The following is a 25,239-nucleotide window of genomic DNA, read 5'->3' on the forward strand; positions in this document are numbered from 1 at the left end:
CTCTGAGCTCAAAACCTAAAACTTGTCCTCTCGATCCAATACCCACCAGCATCCTGCAGACCATCTTGCCCACAATCAAACCTGCAATAACGCACATTGTCAACTCCTCCCTGGAAACTGGCATTTTTCCTGCTACTTTTAAACAAGCCCGCGTCACCCCACTGCTCAAAAAGCCTCATCTCAACCCAGCCCAGGTTGAAAACTACAGGCCAGTCTCACTTCTACCATTCCTGTCGAAAATACTGGAGCGCTCAGTATTTAACCAGGTCTCTGAACATCTGCGGAACAACAACCCACTTGACCCTTTTCAGTCAGGCTTCAGGTGCGACCACTCCACTGAGACTGCACTCCTATCAGTCACAGAATCTCTGCGGCTGGCTGGAGATGCTGGTCAGTCCTCTGTCCTACTGCTGCTGGACTTGTCTGCTGCCTTTGACACCGTGAACCATCAAATCTTCCTCTCCACACTCTCTGAGCTCGGCATCTCAGGTTCTGTCCTGTTGTGGTTCAAGTCCTACCTCACAGGCAGATCCTTCAGAGTGTCATGGTGAGGGGAGGTGTCAAGGTCACACGACCTATCAACAGGGGTCCCTCAGGGGTCAGTGCTTGGTCCCTTACTCTTCTCTCTGTACACCACCTCACTTGGTGCAGTGATCCGCTCCCATGGCTTCTCCTACCACTGTTATGCTGACGACACTCAGCTTTTCCTCTCTTTTCCACCTGACGACACAACAGTTTCAGCTGGGATATCAGCATGTCTGGCTGATATCTCCACATGGATGAAGGAACGGCACCTTCAGCTGAATCTGTCTAAGACTGAACTCATGGTCTTTCCAGCTTGTCCATCTGTTCAGCTTCAGATCAGTGTTCGACTTCACTCGAGCCTACTTGTGCCCACAAACTCAGCCAGAAACCTGGGTGTCATGATTGATGACCAGCTGACCTTTAAGGTTCACGTGGCCTCGGTTTCTCGATCTTGTCGTTATGCCCTCTACAACATCAGGAAGATCAGACCCTTCCTGACCCAACAGGCCACACAACTTCTGGTTCAGGCTCTTGTGATGTCACGCATTGACTACTGCAACTCTCTTCTGGCAGGTCTCCCTGCATGTACAGTCAAACCTCTACAGATGATCCAGAATGCAGCAGCACGTCTGGTCTTCAACCAGCCCAAAAGAGCTCATGTCACTCCCCTGTTCATCTCCCTTCACTGGCTTCCATTTGTAGCCAGAATCAAATTCAAAACTCTCCTCCTGGCTTACAAAACATTTACAAGAACGGCCCCAGCCTACCTGGATTCCCTGATCCAGGTCTACTCCCCTTCACGCCCACTTCGCTCTGCATGTGAGAGACGCCTGGTGCTTCCAGCCCAGCATGGCTCCAAATCTCTAACCAGACTCTTCTCCTCTGTTGTTCCCAAATGGTGGAACAATCTACCAAACTCTGTGTGTTCTGCTGAGTCCCTTTCTACTTTTAAGAGACAACTGAAGACTCAATTGTTCAGAGAACACCTAGGCACTTAATCTGACTCCACCTTAGGGGTAGAATAAGTCAGGTGGTCCAAAACCCAGCACTTATTTAGCGCTACAAAGATGACAAAGTTGGAAAAAAGGGGGGGAGAGTGGTTAGCAATTCTTCTTCAACTCGATGGCAACACCTTTGACCAATCGCACTTTCTGCACTTTTTGCACTTACTACAGGTTTTTCCTTATGTCTGAATTCTTGCTTGTGTTGTACGTCGCTTTGGACAAAAGCGTCTGCTAAATGAAATTGTAGAAACTGTAGAATTGTAGAATTTCTTGTTATTTTTTCATCCTTTTCTCCTCTAAACTCTGATTCCCAGAGGACCAGTGATACCTGGGATCTCCACTGACTGAATAACTGAATAAATGACCGTAATCCTGTAAACCTGCCAATTCTGCATGATGGAAAATTCTGATCAGTGACCACATTTCACCAAACACAGAGCTCAGGAGATAAAATCAGCCTCACAGGAATCAGCATCTCACTGATTTCAGGTCAGTTTTTATTGGTTTTAGAAACATTTTCTAGTTTTCTCTGCACGTTTTCTCCAGATTTATGGAAGCTGCGTTGGAAATTGTAAATAAAAGAACATTTTTAAGCCCCGCCTCATCGGGCAGCTGTGGTTTTATTTGGAAAAAAAGCTCTTTAGTGGTGATATTGGTCATTCTGTTGGTCAAAAAGAACATTTCACGTCAGTTCTTTGTGTTTTAGTTCTATAAAAGCACCAAAACGCTGATCGATGCGCTGCAGAAACAACCTTTTTCCAGCTTCATTAACCTCCTGAGATCCACTAATTGCTTCGTTTCGGTTCCAGATCGATGAACCGTTCCATCTTAATCGCTTCACAGCCGCTAATTTCTTCAAGCTGTGTTAAAATAAACTTAACGTGTGATGATGCCGGACCAAAAAAAACATCCCAAAATAATGAGACACAGAAGCTTGATGTAGGACAAATATCTTCCTGTTATTGGTGAATAAACAAAGGTTATTAATTATTGCTCATTTTTAGGCCTGAAAATCAAAGATACTTAAAGAAATTAATCTACATTGTAAAAAAATAAATGTCAAATTGGAATTATTTTTTTTAACAATTTAGTGTTATTTTACAGATTTTCTGTTTTGTTAAATTACAGAATGTCTCGTAACATTAGATGAAAAATAAGATTATTATCTGTTATTATATATTTATTTATATATATTTATTTTACTGCTATAGTTTTAAAACTAAAGCTAATTTATTTAACAAATATTTTCTGTTATTTTTCAGGACAAAAATATGCATATTATGGAAGTAATTTATTATTTATTGTATAATTATTAAACAGTAAATTGGTGAATATTTTGTGTTTAATAAAACCAATGAAAACAGAAAATTTTCTCTTTTTAAAAGGTGGACTTTTAAAAAATTATTTATTGATGTATTTATTAATTTTAGACCTCTATTTTTAACATTATTTTACACATCTTTCCTGTTTCATTACAGATAATAATAAGAAAAAATAACAGAAAATATATATTACCATGTTTATTAAAAATACCAAAAATGTCAACAGAAATTTAATATTTTACAAATATTTGTTTCTTTGCAATGTTTGACTGTAAACTTTCAGCACTTTTACTGTCTCTAGAACAGAAAAATGTCATTAATTTACAGACATTTGCCGTCATTTGAACAGTTTTTCTGTTATTTTTGGAGTCCGATTGAGTGTTTTACAGCTTGTTTTGTGCAGATCTCATCATCATTTCTACCATTTTCAACCTGTCACTCATTAAAAACAAAGAAAACAGCAAATTCTCTCTTTTTAAAAGCTGAAAACCTGTTAATATTTTTAGTTTAATGAGTGATTTAAATGAATAATCAGCTTTGAGAGGAACAAACACGAGCTGCAGATCCTCCGCCTCGGGCAGAACAACCTGAACTTTCCATGAACCGGAACCCGTGACCCGATCGTCTCCTGTCAGCTTCTGATGCCCATCCTGCAGCTTCAGACCAACATGCAGCTCCAATAAGCAGAAAAGCTGCTCCGGGTTCAGGCCTGGAGGCTGTACTTCCTCCAGATCCACTCAGGAACGCCGACATTCAGCCTGTTTTAGTTCTTTTCTTCTACCTGGAGATCTACAGGAACTTAGAAGAACTGAAGAAGTGACTTTAACCCCGTACGACCCAAATATGGAAGAAAATGAGCAAAAAACTCCAAGAACGTCCTGTATAAATCTGCCTCTCAGTGATTTGAGGTAATTTGCTATTAATTTTTTGGAAGATTTTCTTGTTTTAATGGCATCTTTCTGCAGAATTATGGAGGCTCCATTGGACATTTTATTTTTTTTCGAGCATTTTTGGTCCAAATTAAGGAGAAACAGCAAAACCTCACAATCTGGAATTCAGACATTTACCGGTAATCACAACAACGTATATCCTGTTTTTCAGCTGATCTCTTTGTTTTCTCTCGATCTTTTCTTCAGAATTAAGGAAGCTGTGTTAGAAATTGTAAATAAAAGAACCTTTTGGATGCAGATTCAGGAGGAGACTCGTCAACGGAAACCGTAAAATGCATCAGATCAGCAAACTCTGAAACTAAATTTCGTGATTTTTTTCTGGTCTTTTCTCCTCTAAACCTGGTTCCCAGAGGACCAGTGATACCTGGGGATCTCCACTAACTTAGAATAATGAAAAAAGTGACCTTAATCCTGTTTAAACCTGCCAAGTCTGCATTATGGAAAGCAGAAATTCTAATTAGTGACCACATTTCACCAAACACAGAGTCCCGTAAGAATCAGCATGTCAATGATCTGAGGCGGTGTTTTACATCTTTTTGCAACATTTTCTTGTTTTCTCTGCATCTTCTCTCCACAGTTACAGAAGCTGCGTTGGATAATTGTAAATAAAAGAACATTTTTGATGCAGATTCAGGAGGAGACTCATCAACAGAAAGACTGAAATCCATCAGAAGAGTAAATTCTAAAACTAAATTACAGGAATTTCCACATTTAGAATCAAATACTGTCCGGTGCAGCATGTGTTTTATTCTAATTCCTGATTCCCGGAGGACTAGAGACACCCGGTGATCTCTAGAAATGTGTAATAACTGGAGAACTCCTGAGGAAATCTGCAGTAAAGCTCCAAACTACCAAAACACAAAGCTTCTCTGTTGATCTTACTTTTATGCAAATCAGCATCAAAGTCTTCAGTTTTCTCTGCACTCTTCCACACACTGCTGACGTCAGACCTGAGCTAAACCCAGACAAACGGTGGTTTTCTAAATGAGGCGGTGTGAGGGCGTGATCAGAGTGTCTCAGGTGCTTACATCCTCCCATCCTCGTCCAGGTGACCAGGAGATGACGTCCAGGAAGGGGTTGGCCAGGTATCCGTCGATGTTGAAGGAGTAATCTCTGCCGCCCAGCGTGATGTTGCTGAAGTACCTGCAGAGACACGAAGACATGACGGTTCAAAGTCTGCTGGTTTTGATCCACTCGGTCTCGGTTCTGGATTTAAAACGGGCCGAGGTTCAGCTTCTGATCTAAAACCCTCAGAGTGATCCTTCACTTTGATCGAATGTCAGACCGGCTTCATGTCTACCTTTTCTGTCCACGGTTTTAGAAAAAGTTCTTTTTAAACAGCTACAGTCAGGAACAACGGCATTTGTGAGAAACTTTAATCTGGGTTCAGATCTCCTCACAGAACTGAGTCCGTTCACCCTGTAAGACCCAAATATGGAAAAGAAAACATGAGCAAAAAAATTAGCGATAATTATATCTATTTTGAAATTTTAATTGTATTTGTTTTATAATTTTAGTTTTGAATAATTTTTTGCATTTTCTCTATCTATATATACACACTAGGGCTGACTGAATAGTGGATTCTGGCCTCCGAATATTCGGGGCCTATTAAAGACGAATATCCGAATATTTGTTCAAAATCCCGATACCGCCGTAGCAAACGAATATTCAGACATTCCTGATATTCGGGTCCAGCCCTATTACACACCCACATATATAAAGAGAACACACACAAATGTATATATAGTAACAAAGATTTTTTGAAAAATATAAAATAAACTATTTATCTAAAATAAATTATAAATATAAATATATATATATATATATATATATATATGGTATGCCATTTAGGAAATTATATATATATCAATTTTCATTATATATATATATCGACTTTCATTATATATATATATATCAAGTTTCATTATATATATATATATATATATATATATATATATATATATATATATGCATGTATATATATATTTATTTACATATATATATATATATATATATATATATATATATGTATGTAAATAAATATATAGAGATACACATATATACAATGTATATACATATATATGTATATATTTGTGTGTGTGTATGAAATAATGTATTATAAATATATTATTGCTGTTTTCTTTTTATTGTTTATTAATATTTTACTGCCGTCTCTGTTTTACGTTATTCGCTCGTTTTCACTGTGAAGCACTTTGGTTCCTCTTTGGTCTGCTGGAAATAACTATACAGGTAAACTCTGACTGACTGACTGATTGATTGATTGATTGATTGATTAGCGGTGTGCGCTGAGGATGTGAGTCTGTTTCAGCAGAACGTCTGCTCGCTTCGTTTTCCCGCTGAAAGCAGCAGCTGTGAATCCGCTGAATCTGGAGGATCACTCGCCGGATCGTCAGCCGCTTTGAAGTCAAACAACAATCACACTGGAGCAGACCTTCTAATTGTCTCCTGGTGTCATCACAAACACAACCTGAACGCTGCTTTCCTTTCTGTTGCGGTTGCAGCCGATGAACGGCAGGCAGCAGAAAGATGCAAATGAAAACATCTTCCTGGACGTTCTCTCTGCACACACAGAAGAATCCATTCATCACGTCCTGATAATTGCCACGCTGTTTGCGCTGAGCATCATTTACTAAAATTACTGCCAGCAAACTAATTAATTACACGTCGGTGACCGGAGCCTGGATGTGGAGAGCGTGAGGAAGAATAAGATGAAGCTACCTGTTAGAGTGTTTGTGCTGCTACCACGAATACATTAGAGCAGCTCATTAATATTCATGAGACACGGCTGGGATCAACTCCCAACTACAGCAGCAGCAGCTATTCTGTGTGGATGATAGCAGGATGCTCCCTGATGTCTGAGCTGATCCTGGACCAGAACCAGAAACACAACCAGAAACACAACCAGAACCAGAACCAGAAACACAACCAGAAACACAACCAGAAACACAACCAGAACCAGAACCTGGACCAGAACCAGAAACACAACCAGAACCACAACCAGAACCAGAACCAGAAACACAACCAGAAACACAACCAGAAACACAACCAGAACCAGAACCTGGACCAGAACCAGAAACACAACCAGAACCACAACCTGGACCAGAACCACAACCTGAAACACAACCAGAACCAGAAACACAACCAGTATCAAAACCAAAACCACAACCAGAACCAGAACCAGAAAAGCACTCAGAGTGCAGACCTCCTCCAAGGCTAGAGAGGAAAACAGGAAACCCATGCAGTAAAGGATCAGGAGCTGGAATCAAACCTGCATCTCTGACACAGTTCTGTTTATGAATCACCTTCTTAACCAGTTGAGCTATCTGGACACTTTGCTCCAATTTGTTGGACGACATACTAACCTATGATGTTTTTGTCATATTTTGGACCACATACTAAAACATACTAAAAAATTCAAAGTGATCCAGAATCCAGGATCCTTTCCAGATTCCCACCAAAATGAAATCAGCTCTTCCTCTGACCATAGTCTACATCCCCTCAAGATTTCATGTGAATCTGAGCAGGCGTTTTTGTGTTATCTTGCTAACAGACATACAGACAGACACACAAACGCTGGGTGTCCCATAACCTCCTTGGCGGAGGTAACCAGAGCCAGACTGCTCTCACAGAACACTGATCCACAGCCACTAAACGGAACCAGAAATGTGCTTCCATGCAAAAATATTTTAGTTCCACAAGTCTAGATGCATTTCTGCAAACATGTGCAACATGAGCTTTAGCCTATTCTAGCAAATAAAAGGAAAATTTTTCTGGACAGCTGTTTCTGAGCCTCTTTAAAAAGGTTCTCGGAGCGTTTTAACCCTGGAAGGTCCAAATCTAGGTTTAAAAAAATGGCAAAAATTTTTATGAAAATAAAACTAAAATTAAATAAATAATAATAATAATAATAATAATATATAAATTCAAATCTAGAAAAAAATAGCAAAAAAATTAAGTAAAATTCAAATTTTATTATTATTTTATTATTATCATTATTAATATTAACAATAATAATAATAAGAAGAAGAACAATATATAAATCCAAATATAGATAAAAAGAGCAACAAAAATTAAATAAAAATAATAATAAAAATAACAACAAAAACAAAAAAGCAGTAAAAATAAAATAAAACTGAAAAATATAAACTATAATAAAACAATAATAATGATAAACTCAAATCCAGAAAAAGTGCAATAAAAATAAAACTTAATAATAATAACAACAGTAATACCAACCATAATAATAATAATAATAATAATAATAATAATAATATATAAACCCAAGTCTAGAAAAAAGTGCAATAAAAATAAAATAAAACAATAATATAAATAATAAAAATTAATATAGATTAAATCAATACATTTTGTGCACGTTCCTTCAGCCATGAAATCATAGAACTAAAACCTTAAATGAACTTCAATGACAGAAACGAGACAGAAAACAGAACCAGACCTCACCTCATCCTCCCTCTGAGCCTCTGGGTCTGGTTGGCGTCCGTCATGCAGTTGGTGACAAAGTTTGGTCCTCCGGTGGTCCCGTACTCCTTCCTCATAGCCACGGCCCCGTGGGTCAGCACCGACACCCCCTAGCGATCCTCCGGCGGGGTTCGTCCCTCCAGCCCTGGGGCCTGACGGCGAACAGGGCCCGAGGCAGGCTCTCCATGCCCAGACCCGACAGCGCCGGGCCCACGGCGAACCACATGTGGGACGCTCCGGCCTGACCGGCGGCCCAGGCGGCCCGGAACACCAGCTCAGCCTCCTCCTGGGAGCAGTACAGCAGACGGACCTGTAGGGGGAGGCAGGGAGGCAGGGAGGGAGCCGGGAGGACACACACACACACACAGACACACACAGACACACACCTGTGAGATAAGGAGGGGAGACGGGGGAGGACAGGGGGAGGCAGAGAGGACGGAGGGGAGAGAATCGACGAGAGAGAGAGGAGGACAGATAGCAGGAGGCCGATGAGATAAAGCTGCACGGAAGTCAGACTTCCAGAGAGGAGAGACGGAGCAGGAGGTCAGCGCCTAACGAAGCCGATGGAGCGGTTAGGAAGGAGAAAATACACGAGGAAGAGCAGGAGGGTCGGTCCAGAACTGGAGGATATCTGGGCTTCAAAATGTTCAACATTAAAATGATACAAACAAGACAGAAAACGACAAAAACGAGACAGAAAATGGTAAAAACAAGACATGAAACGACAAAAAGAAGGCACAAAATTACAAAAACGAGATACAAAATTACAAAAACGAGACACAAAATGATCAAAACGAGACACAAAACGACAAAAACGAGACACAAAATTACAAAAACGAGACACAAAACTACAAAAATGAGACACAAAATGATCAAAACGAGAAACAAAACAACAAAAACAAGATCAGAAAATGACAGAAATGACACAAAATTACAAAATGAGACAGAAAACAACAAAAACAAGACACAAAACGACAAAAACGAGACACAAAACTACAAAAATGAGACACAAAATGATCAAAACGAGACACAAACAACAAAACAAGATCAGAAAATGACAGAAATGATGCAAAACAACAAAATGAGACAGAAAACAACAAAAACAAGACACAAAATGACAAAAACGAGACACAAAATTACAAAAACGAGACACAAAACGACAAAAACGAGACACAAAAATACAAAAACGAGACACAAAACTACAAAAATGAGACACAAAATGATCAAAACGAGAAACAAAACAACAAAAACAAGATCAGAAAATGACAGAAATGACACAAAATTACAAAATGAGACAGAAAACAACAAAACAAGACACAAAACGACAAAAACGAGACACAAAATTACAAAAACGAGACACAAAACTACAAAAATGAGACACAAAATGATCAAAACTAGACACAAAACAACAAAAACAAGATCAGAAAATGACAGAAATGACACAAAATTACAAAATGAGACAGAAAACAACAAAAACAAGACACAAAACGACAAAAACGAGACACAAAATTACAAAAACGAGACACAAAACTACAAAAATGAGACACAAAACGATCAAAACGAGACACAAAACAACAAAAACAAGATCAGAAAATGACAGAAATGACACAAAACAACAAAATGAGACAGAAAACAACAAAAACAAGACACAAAACGACAAAAACAAGACACAAAATTACAAAAACGAGATATAAAACAACAAAAACAAGACAGAAAACAACAAAAACAAGACAAAACAACAAAAACGAGACAGAAAACTACAAAAACGAGACACAAAATGATCAAAACGAGAAACAAAACAACAAAAACAAGATCCGAAAATGACAGAAATGACACAAAATTACAAAATGAGAGAAACAACAAAAACAAGACACAAAACGACAAAAACGAGACACAAAATTACAAAAACGAGACACAAAACTACAAAAATGAGACACAAAATGATCAAAACGAGACACAAAACAACAAAAACAAGATCAGAAAATGACAGAAATGATGCAAAACAACAAAATGAGACAGAAAACAACAAAAACAAGACACAAAACAACAAAAACGAGACACAAAATTACAAAAACGAGATATAAAACAACAAAAACAAGACAGAAAACAACAAAAACAAGACAAAACAACAAAAACGAGACAGAAAACTACAAAAACGAGACACAAAACGACAAAAACAAGACATAAAATAATAAAAATAAGACAAAAATGATGAAAACAAGGCAGAATATGACTATAAAAAGAAATAAAAATGACAAATGACACAAAATGATAAAAAACAAGGCAGAAAATTAAAAAAGAAGACATTAAAAACAAGACACAAATCGATAAAAATGAGACACAAAACAACAAAAATGAGACACAAAACAATAATAAGAAGACACAAAATGATAAAAACAAGACACAAAAATGATAAAATTACAAAAACACGATACAAATCGATAAATACAATCAGTCACCAGCAGGTTATGCTAACATGTTGTGGTACACATGTTTCATAATTGTTCAGGATTTTGGATGATTTAGAATTTAAATGTCCTCCATTTCTGGAACGATCCAGGAAGGAAGGAGGAGGAGGAGTCTGGAGAGGAGGATGGAGACCAAACACACCTGAAGGAACAACGAGAGGACAGAAGGTTAAACTGAGACGTGCTTTAAAAAGATGACAGCAGCCTCGTTTTAGTCCTTTTACGTCTTTTTTCCCCATCTCGTCTCATTTTGTCGTTTTATGTCATTTTTTTTTGTCTTTGATGTGTCATTTTGTATCTTGTTTTTGTCATCTTATGTCTCGTTTTGTCAGGAGGAGGAAGAGGAGGATGAGGAGGAAGAGGAGGATGGGGAGAGTCACTCTTTAGAGACTAGAAGAGGAGGAGAGGGGAGAAGGAAGGGGTGGCATATTTTGGTGGAATCGGGGCCTGGAGAGATAAGAGATATTTGTGAGAGAAGAGGTGGGATGATTGAAGAGAGAGAGAAAGGGAGGAAAAAATAACATTAAAGACAGCAGCGACATCGGATGAGCTCTCTGCTGCAAAAACCGAAGAGAGGAGGGATGAAGAAGAGGAAGAAAGAGGTGGAAAAAAGAGGGACAAACAAAGGGGAAGTGAAGGACGAGTCTTTGATGCAATAGGAGGTGGAGGGGTAACAGACTGGAGGCGCATTCAGAGAACTGCGCCTTCATTGAATTCTGAACTGTAATGGCTTGGCAAAACAACCCGGCCTGGATGCCAATAAAGCTCCAGCGAATTAGGCAGGGAATGAGAGGAAAGGGGGAGGCAGGGGTGACAGACAGGGGAGGACGGGGGAGAGAATCCGTCCAGAACTGGAGGACATTTTAGATTCCAAACAATCCAGAATCCTGAAACCTGCAGTCGTTGTGGAAATGTTCCTGTCCTGAGACCGAATCTAGAAAAACCCGGAGAAAAAGAATGTTTGAGAATGTTTTAAAAACACCAAATAAGTCTGGAGTTCCTCGTACACCGCAAAAACTCAAAATCTCACCAAGTCCGTTTGTTTTATTTTTAGTCTCATCCCACTTGAGTTAAGATAAATTCACTGAAGGAAACAAACCAGAGACATGTCAGCAGATGGAGGGACTTGTTTTAAGACGACACATCTTAAATATCTCGTTAAGTCAAACACTCTTGAAATTATATTGTTTTAACCCTCCTGCAGGTGAAGTTGATGTGTTGTAAAGTTTTAAAATGTGGGAAAAAATATATATTTCACAGTGAAAACTTCCCCATTTTCAAAATTTTTCTGGAAGTTTTTGAACATTTTTTTAATGGGGAAAAAAGAGAAATGTTTAAAAAATGTTTCTTTCAGAACATTCACAAAAAAATCAACCAAAATCCAGCGAAAATTCGCTGGATTTTGGTTGATTTTTTTCTGAATGTTCTGAAAGAAAAAAATAAGAATTTTTCCTGATATATATATGGAATCACTTTAGATATTCTTAGGATCTTTTTGGAAGATTTTATTCATTTTTTTTAAATTTTTTAAAAATTTTTATTTCTTGCCAAATTTAAAGATTTTTTTTAAATCAAACTTTTGAGGGAAACTTTTAAGGGATTTTCTTCCTGAAGATTTTGCAAATTTTTTAAATAAATTTTGGGAATTTTTTGTTGAGTTTTTGGATTTTTTTCAGACAAGGAAACAATATTTTTTAGTGCCATAAATGAGAAACAAGAGGAGGATTAAGACACCTAAACGTGACAATCCTGGTAAAATAAAGTATAAAATAAGTTTCCTCAGCTAATTTTAAGATCTCATTATTCTAAATATCACATCTTATTTCTTTTTCACGTGTTCTATTGGCAGATTTTTTCACTTATTTCAAGGTAGAAGTTCATTGAAATAAGTTTTTTTTTCTTGTTTTGAGAGGGGCATTTTTTCCAGTGTAAAATGACATTTTTCTCTTGTCTCAACCCCTTGATAACCAAACTGAATATCTAGTAAAACAGTTTAAATGAAATTTACCCCCTATGAAGCGCCACCTAATCGTGGTGGAGGGCTTTCCAGTGTCCTGGTAGGGTCTACCATTGGTCCTGGAGGAGGGACCAGACAAAGAGCAATTCAGAAAACTCTGATGACAGCAAAGAAAAGGAACGCTGCCACCTCGCCTGGACCAGGGAAACCAGGACCCCTCCCTGGAGCCAGGTCTGAGGGGTCACCAGAGAGCACCTGGTGGCCGAGCTCTGAGGTCCTGTTGGGGCTCGGTCGGGAACAGACTGAAAAAGTAACAGGGTAGCCGCCCGGTGGACCGCCACCCACTGGGCAGGAAATGAGGGTCAGGTGCTATGTCCACAAGGCAGTAGGCAGGAGAGGGGCGTCTAGGCACACCGCCCCCTGGTGGTGGAGACTAGTTCTATACAACGTCACCTCACTGGAGGGGAAGGAACCGAAACTGGAGCAGGAGGTGGAGCGGTACCGGCTAGATATAGTTGGGCTCACCTCCACGCACAGCAAGGGTTCTGGAACCAGAATCCTGGAGAGGGGTTGAACTCTCTCCTTTTCTGGAGTTTACCAGGGTGAGAGGTGTTGGGCGAGTGTGGAGATTCTCAGGAGAACCCGGCTGAGTGCCACATCGTTGGAGTTCTCCCTGGAGAACCAGAGGGTCGCCTCTCTGAGACTTTGGGTTACAGGGGGGAAAAACTCTGACTGTTGTTTGTTCTTACGCACCAACAGCAGCTCAGAGTATTCAGTCCTCCTGGAGATCTGGAAGAGGGACCACCTGGGGACTCAATAGTTCTCCTGGAGGACTTCAACGCTCATGTGGGGCAACGATGGAGAAACCTGGAGGAGATGATTGGGAGGAACGGCCTGATCTCAACCTGAGTGGTGTTCTGTTATTGGACATCTGTACTAGTCATAGACTGGACATAACAAACACCATGATGGAGCAGAAGGTTCTCACAAGTATACCTGGTACCAGAACACTTTAGATCATAGGTCCATGATCGACTTCATAGTCGTATCATCAGACCTGCAGCCGTACGTTTTAGACACTCAGGTGAAGAGAGGAGCAGATCTGTCAGGTGATCTCCACCTGGTGGTGAGTTAATCTGATGGAAGACTGATGGACAGACCTGGTGACCTGGGAACATCTGGTGGAGGATACTGTCTGTGGGGCTTTCAACTCTCACCTCTGGAAGAGTTTCTCCTGCATCCTGGGGGAGGTTGGGGTCATGGAGTCTGAGTGGTCCATGTTCAAAGCCTCCATTGCTGAAGCGGGCTGTTAGCAGCTGTGGTCTGAAGGTTACTGGTGTCTGTCACAGTGGAACCCAACAACCTGCTGGTGGAAAACAGCGCTGGGGGAAGTCATTCAGGCTGAAGAAGGAGGCCTTTCAGGCTTGGCTGGTATCACACTTCTCAGCCTCCTCGGGAAAGTTTACTCTGAGGTGCTGGAAGGGAGGCTCCGACCGATTGTCCAACCTCAGATTCAAGAGGAGCAATGCAGATTTTTTGCTATTCCATGTGTCGCTTTTGTCATTTTCTGACTTGTTTTTGTCGTTTTCTGTCTCACTTCTGTTGTTTTGTGTCTTGTTTTTATCATTTTATGTCTCGTTTCTGTCGTTTCATGTCTTATTTTTGTCGTTTTGTGTCACGTTTTTGTCGTCAACATCACTACCAGTACCATTGATGTGTGAGCTGAGCCAGTCAAGCCTTTGATAGTTTATTATCTATTATTGGTCAATATGGAGCAGAAACTGGAGAAGAGAAGGTTTATTTTTCAAACATGTTGAAGCCCAAATGTCCTCCAGTTCTGGAATGAAACGAACACGGTATCTGACGATGGGAGACGGAGACGGACAGGGAGGACACAGTGACGAGGAACGGGAGGAAACGGGACAGAAGCCGGACGGTGAGGTCAACCCGGAGACCTGCATCGGGTCGAGGAGACTTAAGAAAGAGAAAACCAGCATTAGAGTTATTATTTATCAGCCCTGCAGGAGGGAAGAGAAGCAGGGAGGTCAGAAAGGCAGCATTCACGTGCACACGCCTCACATACGGCTGCAGGGGGACGATAGCGATGACATTGAGACCCAACAGTGGACATGCAGCAGGACGGACGGACGGACGGACGGACGGACGGACGGACGGAGTGCAGCAGTGAAAGATGGAAGTGAAAAAGCAGCAGAGGAGGGTGAGCTTGTCTCCAGGCAAAGAAAAGGAAGGAGGGAGGGAGGGAGGGAGGAGGAGCGGGAACACGGACATTAGCGAAACAAGCTAACGGGGAGGAACGGCGGGGGTCAGAGAGGAGGTTTGAGGGAGGTCTGATTGGGAGAAACGATGAAAAATGAGGGAGGCAAGTTGAGAGTGAGAGGAAGGAAGGACAGCAGGCGAACAGCGAGAAGGAAGGAAACATCAGATGTACAAACCAAAACCACGATTCTTCCTGGTCAACGCTAATAAATCCGCTCAGATCTGACCGTAAGATCCAGACGATTAATTCTAACTAACATTCAGTAAAGACAGAGACTCCAACATGACACTAAACTGAGCTACATCCTCTACGTTTTGGTCGATTCGTACAAAATGTGCATAAAAAAAAAAGAATCACGAAATTCCCACAGCTTCCACACATATCATAGATTTAACTGCAGCATCCAGACAGTGAATTAAAATGCCATAACAATAAAAACAAGAGAGAAAACGACAAAAACAAGACAGAAAACGACAAAGACAAGACAGAAAACGACAAAAACAAGATGAAAAATGTCTAAATGAGACAGAAAACGACAAAGGCAACATAGAAAATGACAAAATGAGACAGAAAATGACAAAAACAACACAGAAAACGACAAAAACAAGACAGAAAACGACAAAGACAGCATAGAAAATGACAACATGAGACAGAAAACAACAAAAGCAAGACAAAAAAATGTCAAAATGAGACAGAAAATGACAAAACAACACAGAAAATGACAAAAACAAGACAAAAATGTCAAAATGAGACAGAAAACGACCAAAACCAGAAAGAAAACAACAAAAACGAGACATAAATGACAGAAACTGAGCTGTATCTCCTTCAAACAGATTCTTAAATCTGACCAAACAGAGAACGTACGAGCTGAAACAACCCATAGAAACCACATATATCTAACAATTTGAGCAAAAGTAATTACAGTTTCATGTGTATTATTTAAATTTCATGTTTAAGTTTGGCATTATAACATGATATTCCACTTTCATGCTCACTATTTCAGTTTTATGAGATATTTTCACATTAAACTGGAATCAGAAATCCGTCCTACAGAGTCGTACCGATCCTAAAAAACATAAAATTAAGCTTTTATTATCATTTTGCACTTGAAAAGCTGGTTTTGTTTTTGGTTCTTGGTGAGGCAGAACACGATGCAAACCTGGGATTTAGGAAATTAAATCTCATTGTTTTCTGATGTTTTGCTGATAAACGTTAAATTAATTAATTAGAGAAATAATCTGCAGATACGTGGAAAAAGAAAACAGTTTTTCTATTAGTTTCCTGCCACCGAACTAAACAGCTACACAAAAGAATTCCAGGAGAAACATCGTCTAAATCACTTATATACTAAATATCTACAACATATATCACATATAATATGATGTCACTTTTTAAAGTCCTTCTGGACAGTTTTTGACTCATTTTGAACCAGTTTCAAGATATTTTGAACAATTCTACCAAACTTTGGACGTGCTTCAGGTCATTGTGGGCGAGTTTATAGACACATTTGACCCACTGTGAGACATTTTGGACAAATTTCAAGACATTTTCGACAAGCATAAGTCCTTTTGGATCATTTTTTAAGGACTCTGGATACTCGTTTTTACTTTTAGGCATTTTCTTAGTAATTTTGAACAATTTCAGGCATTTTGGGGACTTTTTAAGCTATTTTCCTCAGTTGGACAGGACAAGCTGTAGAATTTTGGATATTCTACATCTATTTTTTGGTAAGTTTCATGTCATTTGGAACAATTAAGTTTAATTAAATTGGAAAAAATCAAGCTTCAAGGATAACTTTGGTTCATTCTGGACAGTTTTTAAACTCTTTTTGGATGGTTTTTAAATCATTTTGGACCGGTTTCAAGACATATCAGATGCTTTTTCGCTCAATTTGGGCAGATGTGAGGTCATTTTGGATAAATTGGAGTCATTTTGGACCATTTCAACCCTCTGTACAGGTTTTAAGACATTTTGGGTGACTACACTCATTTTCGGCATGTTTCAACTAATTTTGTGCAAATTTGAGTCACTTTGAGAGATCAGATGGTTTGAAAATGAATTTTGCATCTCTCTGCATTAGTTTTGTGTTTCTTTGTGGTTGTTCTGCGTCTCTTTGGATTAGTTTTGTGTCTCTTTGTGGTTGTTCTGCGTCTCTTTGCATTAGTTTTGTGTGTCTTTGTGGTTGTTCTGCGTCTCTTTGGATTAGTTTTGTGTCTCTTTGTGGTTGTTCTGCATCTCTCTGCATTAGTTTTGTGTCTCTTTGTGGTTGTTCTGCGTCTCTTTGCATTAGTTTTGTGTGTCTTTGTGGTTGTTCTGCGTCTCTTTGGATTAGTTTTGTGTTTCTTTGTGGTTGTTCTGTGTCTCTTTGGATTAGTTTTGTGTTTCTTTGTGGTTGTTCTGCGTCTCTTTGCATTAGTTTGTGTTTCTTTGTGGTTGTTCTGCGTCTCTTTGGATTAGTTTTGTGTTTCTTTGTGGTTGTTCTGCATCTCTTTGGATTAGTTTTGTGTTTCTTTGTGGTTGTTCTGCGTCTCTTTGCATTAGTTTTGTGTTTCTTTGTGGTTGTTCTGCGTCTCTTTGCATTAGTTTTGTGTGTCTTTGTGGCTGTTCTGCATCTCTCTGCATTAGTTTTGTGTTTCTTTGTGGCTGTTCTGCATCTCTTTGGATTAGTTTTGTGTTTCTTTGTGGCTGTTCTACATCTCTCTGCATTAGTTTTGTGTTTCTTTGTGGCTGTTCTGCATCTCTCTGCATTAGTTTTGTGTTTCTTTGTGGTTGTTCTGCATCTCTCTGCATTAGTTTTGTGTTTCTTTGTGGCTGTTCTGCATCTCTCTGCATTAGTTTTGTGTTTCTTTGTGGCTGTTCTGCATCTCTCTGCATTAGTTTTGTGTTTCTTTGTGGCTGTTCTGCATCTCTTTGCATTAGTTTTGTGTTTCTTTGTGGTTGTTCTGCGTCTCTTTGGATTAGTTTTGTGTTTCTTTGTGGTTGTTCTGCGTCTCTTTGGATTAGTTTTGTGTTTCTTTGTGGCTGTTCTACATCTCTCTGCATTAGTTTTGTGTTTCTTTGTGGCTGTTCTGCATCTCTCTGCATTAGTTTTGTGTTTCTTTGTGGCTGTTCTGCATCTCTCTGCATTAGTTTTGTGTTTCTTTGTGGCTGTTCTGCATCTCTCTGCATTAGTTTTGTGTTTCTTTGTGGCTGTTCTGCATCTCTCTGCATTAGTTTTGTGTTTCTTTGTGGCTGTTCTGCATCTCTTTGCATTAGTTTTGTGTTTCTTTGTGGTTGTTCTGCGTCTCTTTGGATTAGTTTTGTGTTTCTTTGTGGTTGTTCTGCGTCTCTTTGGATTAGTTTTGTGTTTCTTTGTGGCTGTTCTACATCTCTCTGCATTAGTTTTGTGTTTCTTTGTGGCTGTTCTGCATCTCTCTGCATTAGTTTTGTGTTTCTTTGTGGCTGTTCTGCATCTCTCTGCATTAGTTTTGTGTTTCTTTGTGGCTGTTCTGCATCTCTCTGCATTAGTTTTGTGTTTCTTTGTGGCTGTTCTACATCTCTCTGCATTAGTTTTGTGTTTCTTTGTGGCTGTTCTGCATCTCTCTGCATTAGTTTTGTGTTTCTTTGTGGCTGTTCTGCATCTCTCTGCATTAGTTTGTGTTTCTTTGTGGCTGTTCTGCATCTCTCTGCATTAGTTTTGTGTTTCTTTGTGGCTGTTCTGCATCTCTCTGCATTAGTTTTGTGTGTCTTTGTGGCTGTTCTGCATCTCTTTGCATTAGTTTTGTGTTTCTTTGTGGTTGTTCTGCGTCTCTTTGGATTAGTTTTGTGTTTCTTTGTGGTTGTTCTGCGTCTCTTTGGATTAGTTTTGTGTGTCTTTGTGGTTGTTCTGCGTCTCTTTGGATTAGTTTTGTGTCTCTTTGTGGTTGTTCTGCGTCTCTTTGGATTAGTTTTGTGTTTCTTTGTGGTTGTTCTGCGTCTCTTTGGATTAGTTTTGTGTTTCTTTGTGGTTGTTCTGCGTCTCTTTGGATTAGTTTTGTGTTTCTTTGTGGTTGTTCTGCGTCTCTTTGGATTAGTTTTGTGTGTCTTTGTGGTTGTTCTGCGTCTCTTTGGATTAGTTTTGTGTTTCTTTGTGGTTGTTCTGCGTCTCTTTGGATTAGTTTTGTGTGTCTTTGTGGTTGTTCTGCGTCTCTTTGGATTAGTTTTGTGTCTCTTTGTGGTTGTTCTGCGTCTCTTTGGATTAGTTTTGTGTTTCTTTGTGGTTGTTCTGCGTCTCTTTGGATTAGTTTTGTGTTTCTTTGTGGTTGTTCTGCGTCTCTTTGGATTAGTTTTGTGTGTCTTTGTGGTTGTTCTGCATCTCTTTGGATTAGTTTTGTGTTTCTTTGTGGTTGTTCTGCGTCTCTTTGGATTAGTTTTGTGTTTCTTTGTGGTTGTTCTGCGTCTCTTTGGATTAGTTTTGTGTTTCTTTGTGGTTGTTCTGCGTCTCTTTGGATTAGTTTTGTGTTTCTTTGTGGTTGTTCTGCGTCTCTTTGGATTAGTTTTGTGTCTCTTTCTGATTCTACATTTCTGTAATTACATTGTGAAGAGGCAGAATTCCAGTGTGAAATTCTACGGCATTATTCCGACCAGTTTAAACTTCATTTAAGAATCTAAACAGGACAAAGTAGATCCATTGAGCTGAATTTAAAAGATCCTGAACTACAATTACAAGGAGGAAAGGTAAAAGAGACGTCATGTGTCCTGAAGAACGAAGACGTGGAGATCTGACTGAACTACAGACGTCTGCAGCACAGATCCAGTCCTAAAGTTTGTGACCTCGCAGACTGAAAACACTCCGACTGCATGTGTGCCACAAAAACTAATGCATGTTATCAGGAAACGCTCTCTAACTCCTCATTAACAGAGCAGTAAATGAAGTAGTCGCTGCAGAACTTTGAAGGTGCTTTTATTTCTGCGTGCCTTCCATTGATGGAGCACAAAAACACAATGAGAGCTCTAAATTCTCCAGGTGTCCTGTGCTGTGTTCAGCCCCCTGCAACAGTCACAAATAATTGCATCCTGGAAAAACAGCAAAGTCACAGCTTTTCTGAAACATCCACAGAGCTCCGAGAGTTTTTGTGGCTTATGAGGGCAATAACAGTAGATCTATGTGCACCTATGAATAGAACTGCATGTACATCTACTTTCAAAGTCTACATCAGTACTAGAAAACCTCTCCAGTCCGCTGCAGGGTTCTGTTCCACACCTGTACAGGAAATGGAATCTGTTCTACTGTCTACAGCACTACTGACCTGCTAGTGTAATCAACATGCAACACAAACGTCTGTAGAAGGTCCAGAAGGTCTCTCGCCTTGGTCGACAACAAAAGTTGGATCACCTGAACTCCAGCAGACCTTCATTTACTCACAAAGGTCTGCATGGTTCATCCCTCCATGAACTTCTACATTCAGCCTGAAAACTGTGACCCTGAGAACCGTCCAAACTACAAGTGACTGGAAATGTTGGATCCACGTCTACACCAGGCATCAGCTAAATATTACTGAGATTTGTCCAAAAATTACGTCCCTGTGCAACTACGAGTGCATGTGCAGAAACCATGAATGAGCCTGAACACTGGATTAGTGCCATCATCTCGCTGTGACCTGGAACCATCTTAAGGAGGAAACTGTTATGTTCCAAAATGGTGGTTTCTCAAACATTTTCTACTTCGAGAGCTTTACAGAAACATCCACAGCGTTCGTTTATCTTCAGTTTGAGGAACTATGAGACCGTCTACGTCAAACCATGATTAGCCTTAATGCTGTACAGCATCTAGCTCCAACCTGAAACCATCTAAAGGAGGAAGCTTTCCTTCACTACTTCCTACCTCCTAACTCTGGCTCCAGATCAGACTGAATCGAGGTTTTGGTTTACTGTTGAACTCTAGAGCTTTCCAGAAAAGTCTGTGGTCTAGCCTTAGCTTGTCATGATGTCTCAAACTGGATGTTTTTTGACTATTAAACCATGTAAGGGGCAAAATATGGGTTTCTCAAACATTTTCTGCTCATAGAGCTTTACAGACACATCTTTATCTTCAGTTTGAGGAACTATGAGACCGTCTACGTCAAACCATGATTAGCCTTAATGCTGTACAGCATCTAGCTCCAACCTGAAACCATCTAAAGGAGGAAGCTTTCCTTCACTACTTCCTACCTCCTAACTCTGGCTCCAGATCAGACTGAATCGTGGTTTTGGTTTACTGTTGAACTCTAGAGCTTTCCAGAAAAGTCTGTGGTCTAGCCTTAGCTTGTCATGATGTCTCAAACTGGATGTTTTTTGACTATTAAACCATGTAAGGGGCAAAATATGGGTTTCTCAAACATTTTCTGCTCATAGAGCTTTACAGACACATCTTTATCTTCAGTATGAGGAACTATGAGACCGTCTACGTCAAACCATGACTAGCCTTAATGCTGGACATCACCTGAAACCACCTTAAGGACGAAGTTATTCCTTTCCTTGACTACCGTCTACCTCGGACCAGGCTGAATCGTGGTTTTGGTTGTACCGTGGACCTCTGGAAGCCTCAGCAGATGAAGGGAGAGAAGAACAGAGGGATAGAGGAGAGAGGGGAGAGAGAGACGTGGAGGGACAGAGGGAGAGTCGAAGAAGAAGGAAGGAAAAACCCGGAGAGCCACCTGCGAGGACCGGGGGCGGCACTTCCTCCCACTTTCCTCCCCCTCTCCTCCCCCCTCCCTCCCCCCTGTCTCACCTGCGCCTCGTTCTCCTTCAGCAGGCGGCGGGTTCGAGCCCCGCCGGGGTCGTCGGTCACGTTCAGGATCACCACGCTCTTCTTCTCCCAGCCGATGAACGAGCCGTCCGTCAGGCCCTCCACCACCGACAGGAAGTCCTGGTAGCCGTGGTGACGGGTGGACACCACGGAGAAGGCGGTCCAGTCGTACTCCTCCAGCACCTCGAAGATGACCTCCAGCTGCAGCGCCGTGGAGGAGCTGAACTGGAGAAAGACGGAACCTGATTCCTGATTTGGGGGTGAGGAGGGGGAGAGAGAGCAGCAGATGTGGTTTAAAAAATGCAAAAAACTCCTCCTCAGAGTCCAAACTGCAGCTGAAGCAACAAACGGCGTCGACATGCTGCAGCGTTAGCGCCGCCGTGGGCCTACAACAGCTTCTGTAGGAGGGAGTGTGCCTAAAGGACGAGTTCATAGAAGTGCTACCAGTCCTTTAGTGTCTTGTTTTTGTCATTTTGCAGCGCTTGATTTAGACGGTCGCTAGGTCGCCGCGAGCGCCGGGAATGATAGGAGGTTGATGACATCATACAAAGTGGCTGCTTCCATGAAGTAAACATGATACCTCCTATCATTCACGGCGCTCGCGGCAAACTAGCGACGGTCTAAATCGAGCGCTGTTTTGTGTCTTGTTTTTGTCATTTTGTGTCTTGTTTTTCTCATTTTCTGTTTAGTTTTTGTCATTTTCTCTCAGTTCCTCAGTGGGTTAAAGTGGTTGTTTGCAGACGCAACGCTTTTTGTTGCTTTCCTCTGCGTTTGGTGCGTTTGGTGATGAAATGTGGCGCCGGCTCGCTGCGATTCACACACAACCACGTCACACACAGATGCCCTTACTCACTCTTATACCCATGTCTGCTCACTGCCTCCCTCTAGGAACATCACAGGCCCGGCCTCGGCCCCAGTCGCTGCCATTTACAGATCAAACGGCGCAGACTTTCTGCAGATCAGCCACCCTGACCTTCAGATCCCCCTCCATCCCACCAGCGCCTCCCAAAGCTTCTCTTCACACGGACGATGTGCGACATTGTGACACGGTGAGTTGTTCACGACAGTACGAGCAGCTCTGCCTTTGTGTCCCGCTGGTCCACAACGCTTCAGAGTACAGTGGAGCTGCATGATACGAACGCACTGTAAACACCTCATCCTGCTGTGCTAAGAGTCGGTCTGGAGCCTCCCAACAGGCTGCTGCAGAGACAGCTGTGCACATCTGTACCATGTACTGCGCTGCACAGTGGATTGGTGGTTAGCACCGTCGCCTTGCAGCGAGAAGGTCCGAGTCCTGGCCTTCCTGGGATATTTCTGCATGGAGTCTCCAGCTTCCTCCCACAGAGTAAAAACATGCTGAGCTTAACTGGTGATTCCAAACACATTCTAGTTCAGTCCAGTTTGATCTCCAGTGGACCGGAGCAGTAAAATCACAGCAGAATCATCTAAAATAACCACAACTCCACATTTTTCCTATGTTTTAGTGCACAAAGTTCACATTTAAGGAGCTATCTTTTACTAAACATTATGAACAACATTCAGCCTCAGTTTATCATTTACACATTACAACTCTGAAACCATCTTAAAGGTCTTAAAACTAATCCAGAATTACTTTTAAACTGTCAAAATGTTTTAAAACTAATCCAAAATTTAAAACTGTCCAAAATGTCTTCAAACTAATCCAAAATTATTTTAAAAACTGTCTAAAATGCCTTGAAACTAATCCAAAGTTAGTTTAAAACTCTATAAAATAATGCTCCCTTTAAAATGGAATCAAGAATTCAGTTTAGTTGAATCGGAATGTAGTTTTGTGGAGACTGGGATGATGCAAAAATGATCAGGAGCAGAAGAGAAACGCTGAAAACGAAGATCTGGTTGCAAAAAGAAATGAGCTGCATGGGAAAATCACCACTAATCCACAAGGCGGCGAATTAGTCTGACCATTTACGTCAGCAGGAGGAAGCATCCGGATGTCTTACACAGAAAAACGCTATTTACAAAATTATTTTCACAATGTTCTGACATTTTATCGACCAAACTGATGGATTAATCAGAAAACAAATCAACCTCAGCACTAGTTAGGACGGTTCTACTGTCTGAGCGTCCATGTCGGGATGTGAAGCAGCTCCAACGTGATGCTACGACTTGTTTTGCTACGACTTGTTTCGCTGTCAGCAGCAGTTTTTGTCACCACACGAGGCGATTAATTTGTTTTACTGTTTCAATCGAGCAACACAAAGCCTCTGAACAATCTGAATCCCGTCCAAAGCGAGAAAAAAAGCAACTAAACCAAATGAGAACGGCTCCAAACGGCAGAGAATCCCTGATGTGAAAGACACGATACCAATTAACAGTCACCAAAGGAGGCATTAAAAACACGATCTGCTACGTAGCACCGCCGCTAGTTAACGTCCCGGAGCCACAGGAAAACAGGAAGTGAGAAGCGACGGTGGAAGATTCTGCAGCTACAGACGGCCAAACTCTGACTGTCCACTTTATTAACGAGGACTGACAAGTGAGAAGTCGCTGTTTGCAAACAAGAGAGAACACGACAGACGGACGACAGACGTCCGGTCTGGGCGGTGAACAAGTGCAGCAGCAGGCAGAGCTTTAAACAGACGGAGACAGACCAGATATCAGGCCAATATCTGGCACTTTTTCCACAATTATCTGTATTGTTTATTTAATTATTCGATTACAGGAGGTCCTCGACTTCTATCAGATTTCTGTCCCCACAGATTGATGAAAGCAGATTATTGCCATGAGTCAGAATTCCATCACAAGAGTCTGACTGATGCTTGGAGATATAATGAAGGCAAAAAGTTAGCGAATGTAGCACAATCCAAGGTGGAGTACAACCGGAGAATGGAAACAAAGCCGTCTTATAGTGCCGCGGGACGACGTATTCATCTGCTCCGCTCGTCAACTAGTTCTACGTATCCAGTTCCATGTAACTCCATAGGTCGAGGATGCCTTAAACTGAGGACTTCCTGTATTGATAGGTTAAATGTACTGCACTGGGTCTGCTGCAAAACCCACAAAAACTGAACAAGGAAAAAGTTGTGAAACCAAACCAGGTAATTTACATTTTTCACAACGCTTAAAGCTACGCTAACGGCTAGCACATACACTACTGTTCAAAAGTTTGGAGTCACCCAGGTCCAATATCGGTTGTCCATCTTTCTTGATTACCGATATCTGGCATCGATATCGGCCCTAAAAAAGTCACATCAGTCGATCCCTGATCCTGCAGCTGGTAAGTTACTTTTTACATTACAGTAGAATGAAATACAGTCGTATCGTGCAGCTCCAGCTGTTAGCATGAAGCTAATCAACACCGTCTCACTCGCTAGTCGGCACGTTTGCGGTGATAGACCTCCTCCAGTCCTCTCCTCACCACACACACACACACACACACACACACAGCTGCAAACACCACCTCCTCACACACACACACACGTCTGGTTCTTATATCCCCGTGGGGACCTACCAT

General features: G+C 40.9%; 2 protein-coding genes across 10 annotated transcripts in view; both read right to left on the minus strand.

Annotated features, from left to right (window-relative positions):
* Nucleotides 1-25,239, minus strand: part of LOC110954951 (glutamate receptor ionotropic, NMDA 2D) — a 108,557-nt gene that overhangs the window by 46,631 nt on the left and 36,687 nt on the right. The window contains 4 exon segments of the mRNA XM_051957386.1: nt 4,830-4,944; nt 8,281-8,410; nt 8,413-8,608; nt 21,729-21,995. Of these exon segments, the coding sequence (XP_051813346.1) occupies nt 4,830-4,944; nt 8,281-8,410; nt 8,413-8,608; nt 21,729-21,995 (708 nt within the window).
* The window catches only part of LOC127536589 (balbiani ring protein 3-like), a 4,565-nt gene continuing 1,430 nt past the window's right edge, over nt 22,105-25,239 (minus strand). For all 9 annotated transcript variants that reach the window (XM_051957390.1, XM_051957391.1, XM_051957394.1 and 6 more), the window contains one exon: nt 22,105-25,239. This exon is cut by the window's right edge. The gene's annotated coding sequence lies outside the window, so the exon portion shown is untranslated.

Source organism: Acanthochromis polyacanthus, chromosome 12 (assembly GCF_021347895.1).
Source record: "Acanthochromis polyacanthus isolate Apoly-LR-REF ecotype Palm Island chromosome 12, KAUST_Apoly_ChrSc, whole genome shotgun sequence".
In the NCBI taxonomy this organism is placed as follows: Eukaryota; Metazoa; Chordata; class Actinopteri; family Pomacentridae; genus Acanthochromis; species Acanthochromis polyacanthus.